The sequence below is a fragment of the Eurypyga helias genome, unplaced genomic scaffold (assembly GCF_000690775.1).
Source record: "Eurypyga helias isolate BGI_N326 unplaced genomic scaffold, ASM69077v1 scaffold6650, whole genome shotgun sequence".
In the NCBI taxonomy this organism is placed as follows: Eukaryota; Metazoa; Chordata; class Aves; order Eurypygiformes; family Eurypygidae; genus Eurypyga; species Eurypyga helias.
Genome location: NW_010224964.1, coordinates 1 through 4,102, shown reverse-complemented (window position 1 = coordinate 4,102; position 4,102 = coordinate 1). Strand labels below are relative to the sequence as shown.

Genomic DNA, 4,102 nt, shown 5'->3' with positions numbered 1-4,102 from the left:
TTATTATGGAAATAATACTAAAATGAAGTCATTCAGAGTTTTTATGCTCCTACAAGTTTTCCCTACTGCTAGCCTGCAAAAAACAAAAGAAATCCTTTGACCTCAGTGCTAACGAACAGGACTTGCTCAGCCCACATAGTCTGCATGCAACAGTAATACAAATCTAACATTTTAATACAATATGTATATTTAATGTTACATTTACATATTTAAATTACCCCACTACATTAACACCACTATAGATACAGTATTTTGTAAAAACATCTAGCATGGTTAAGTCTTCAAATTTTGGTATTGTTTTCTAGCAAGTGTAAAATAGAATAGAAAACAGTTTCCATGTGAAGAATCGTGTATTTTAACAGAAGCAACCAAGACCTGCTGCAAAATACAGATCATGTATGCTGACATTTACACAAAGCCTTGCAGTAAGAAAAGGTACTGTCATTCACTATATTTACAAGAAACTGCCCGATAGTTCAGTTACTGATTGCACTATAGTGATTAAAAAACCGCACAAAACCACAGCACAGCATTCTTGTCTTGTCCTTCAGAAATTAGAAATAATTCGTCTGTAAGAAGTGACCTTGTGTAAACTGTATGTGCTAAAAAATATACAACTCTACAATAGGAAGAGGTTAGAAAAGTTGAATACTGTGGAAAAAAAATTTATTAGTCTATACAAGTCTTCTGAAACAAACCATTGGCTTTGATACATTAAATTCAAGTGAATACTCAATGCAATAGTATTTTTCCATACAGAGATCAAGAAGCCCTATAGCTTCCCATTTAGTGTCTGTGACAGGAAGTTTTATTTAAGTAGCTGCACAAAGCAGACGTGATAGAGATCTTCATGGCCACAGCAAGTTACAGTTTGAGATAAAGTTATATTACAAACATTTAGGAAAATTAGGCATCTGTACTGAAGTGTGGCAGATTGATTCACAATGAAAGAACAAAGATGTCGTTCAGACCCCTTGCCAAAAATGAAGACTTTCTACAGCAAGCCTGGAATAGACTGCATCATAAAAACCTAGAGTGCAAGAGTACCACAAATTTAGTATATAAATATCACAGGATTAAAACTCCAGTTAAGCCATCAGCTGGAGTGATGAATAAAAAGAAAAAAGGGTGTGCCCCAGCTTGCAAAGGAAGCTTTCAAAGCATCTCTTCAAGAAGGTGACGATACCAACTGTGGCCTGTGCCAACTTATATTTTGGACAGCCCTGCTGAAAGACAAATTTAGCAGATTTGTCTAAGAACTGCATAATCTGTCTGGTTTTAATACCATAAAGCATTTACCTGAAGAGATGAAATGTAACATTAACAGCTCACACTGCTTTCAAGATCTGTGCACACTACATAGTTCTAAATTTCAAGAGTATTTAAAAATAAGACAGAGCAGACAATGCAGTAGTGTGTGTGTAAGATGGATTGGTTTGGTTTAGAATAGTTACAAGATGAATGTATACAGTTGTAAAACTTTTAGTGCATTTGTTCTTGCACATTGTTTATGCTACTTATAAAAACCTGAAGATCGCAAATTGGGCATGCTTACCATAACATTTTCAAACTGGGAAAGCTGCAGAATGTTTTTCCTACAAGTGTTCACTGCCATAATACAAAACAAATATGTGCAAACTGCAAGGTCCCTAAAAATAGCATTTAATGAATTTATGTACAGAAGGATGTCGCTATCTGTTTAAATATGCAAAGAATAAGCTTCCCAAAGTTTATAACATAGAACAATATCCACCACATGCTCCTCCTCCTCCATATCCTTCTTCCTTGTTTGATAACTTTACACCTCTGTTTTGGCTCTCACTCTCCCACAGTCCAGGAGTCTGAATGATTTTTTCCACAAGTTCTTCAAAGGCACACTGTACACCATCACATGTTTTTGCACTTGCCTCTGGAGAAGGGACGCAAGAAGTCAAGTGTTAGCACAGTTTCCAGTAACTTCTTGTCAACCTACAACCTAGACTACAACTTCCACAATACATTCCACAATAATGTATCTGGCACGCAGATTTCTGTCGCCACACAAGGCAGCACCTCAAGAGACTCTTAATAGAGCCTCCAAGCTGAATGTCACTAGAATATACAGAGACAGCTATAGCTTGGCTTTAGTTTTCTGCAGAAACCACTTCAGTAAGAATAAAGGAGGGTACTAACTTAAAATGTCTGATAAACCTGGTTGCTGTTCTGTATTTCAGTTCTGTATTAGTCAGAACTGCAGTACCGCTGTACCATAAGAAGCAAGGATCCATACTGTAGGACTCCTGAGACAGCCTTCACAATGCAACAATTCATCTGATAAAAAGCAATTAAGGGATCACATTTCTTCTGCAGTTGGCAGAATTCTAGGCAGTTTCACTGAGGAGCCTTTGGCTAAGCTCAAGAAATTTGCTCACAGGTATATCAAGAGCAACAGATACCATGGGAAACCATTCAGTCCCACTAAGGCTCAAAGCTTTCTTCTACACAGCCATGCAGATACTCAACACATGTAGCATGCAGGTATATGTAATTTAGTTTTCATATTTCTTTTCATGTTCTATGCATTTAACAGCTTGTGCCTTAACTCTGAACTTCTACATCTGACACTTGCCAAAGCGAAACACAGCAAGGCACTTGACAAAGATGTCATCAGTTAGAGATGAGGAACTTGTCGAAGCATAGGACATGTCATTGCACTGCTTTGCTAATGGAGTCATCCTATGAAGTAATCCCTGCTGAGCCTTAAATGAAACACAGAATAAACCTATGCTTAAAGAACTACTTCACCACCCACTTGAACTTATCATTACAGGCTTTGCCTACAAGACCCACCTCATTTTGCAGCAAGAGGAAACCAACATATTTGCTCCAGTCATAATTATGTCATCCAGCGAGACCTTTCAACACTTAAAGGGGGCTTATAAGAAAGATTGGGACAAACTTTTTAGCAGGGCCTGTTGCAACAGGACAGGGGGTAATGATTTTAAACTATAAGAGGGTAGATTTACACTAGGTAAGAATAAATTTTTTACAGTGAGGGTGGTGAAACACTGGAATAATGTGCCCAGAGAGGTGCTGGATGCCCCATCCCTGGGAACATTCAAGGGCAGGTTGAACGGGGCTCTGCGCAACCTGATCTAGTTGTCCCTGCTCGCTGCAGGGTGGGTTGGAATAGATGACCTTTAAAAGGTCCCTTCCAACCCAAACTATTCTATGATTATTCAACCCTACCCACCCCAAATATTATAATTTAATTATATTCTTACTTATTTTGACAGAAATTGGTATTAGAACTGGGTTGTAAAGTACCAGGCCTTTTGCTATACTGAAAGTTGACCACTAGTACCAGTTTCTCTTTCATTTTGCTTCTGTTATTAATTTAGCAAGTAGGCTGGGAGAAGAAATCAGATAAAACACCAAATGTAAACCAAGTTCTGTCATACTACAGTAGAGCCTGTATCCCATCCTATGCATTTCAGCATACTCATCCCCAGTTAGATTAACTATCTAGACATATTCAGCAACAATTTAAACAAAATGAGAATACCTTATTATCTCTGTACCTTCTGCAGCAGAGAAATACCATTAACTGGTCTGTACGTATGAAGACTACCAGTCCTACAGAAGCGGTACTTTGCATTATGGAACAAAAATCAAGTAAGATCTCTGCCAGTATCTGCAACATACCTATGAACAACATGGAATGTTTTCTTGCAAATTTGAGACCTTCATTTCTGTCAACTTCACGGTTTTCCTATAACAAGACATAGAATTAATACACATTATTAACAAAATACACCAACATATGAGTTGATGCAGCTGAATTCAGTTTACCTTATCAATCTTGTTTCCAACTAGCATTTTCACTATGTCATTCCTTGTGCAGTATGTTTCCAGTTCATTTAACCAGTTATCCAGCTTGACAAAAGTATCTCTTCTCGTGACATCATAAACTGAAAGATATTAACAGTATTATTTCCACAATGTTTTTCCAAAGACTACAGCTTACGGTACAAAAGGAGCAAAAAACACGGCTTTCTGAAAAACAAAGGAGCCCCAAGGATTCCAATGTACTTACTACATTGCACCCTCAGCAAGTTTGCCG

At 37.7% G+C, this 4,102-nt stretch overlaps 1 protein-coding gene across 1 annotated transcript; it reads right to left on the bottom strand.

The window, feature by feature from the left end:
- Positions 1 to 649: 649 nt before the first annotated feature.
- On the bottom strand, positions 650 to 3,954 carry RAB18 (RAB18, member RAS oncogene family; the record flags this gene model as incomplete). Its single annotated transcript, XM_010147343.1, has 3 exons — positions 650 to 1,909; positions 3,685 to 3,751; positions 3,832 to 3,954. Coding segments are annotated over 3 exons (369 nt in total), but the record flags the coding sequence as incomplete, so codon positions are not given.
- Positions 3,955 to 4,102: the final 148 nt, after the last annotated feature.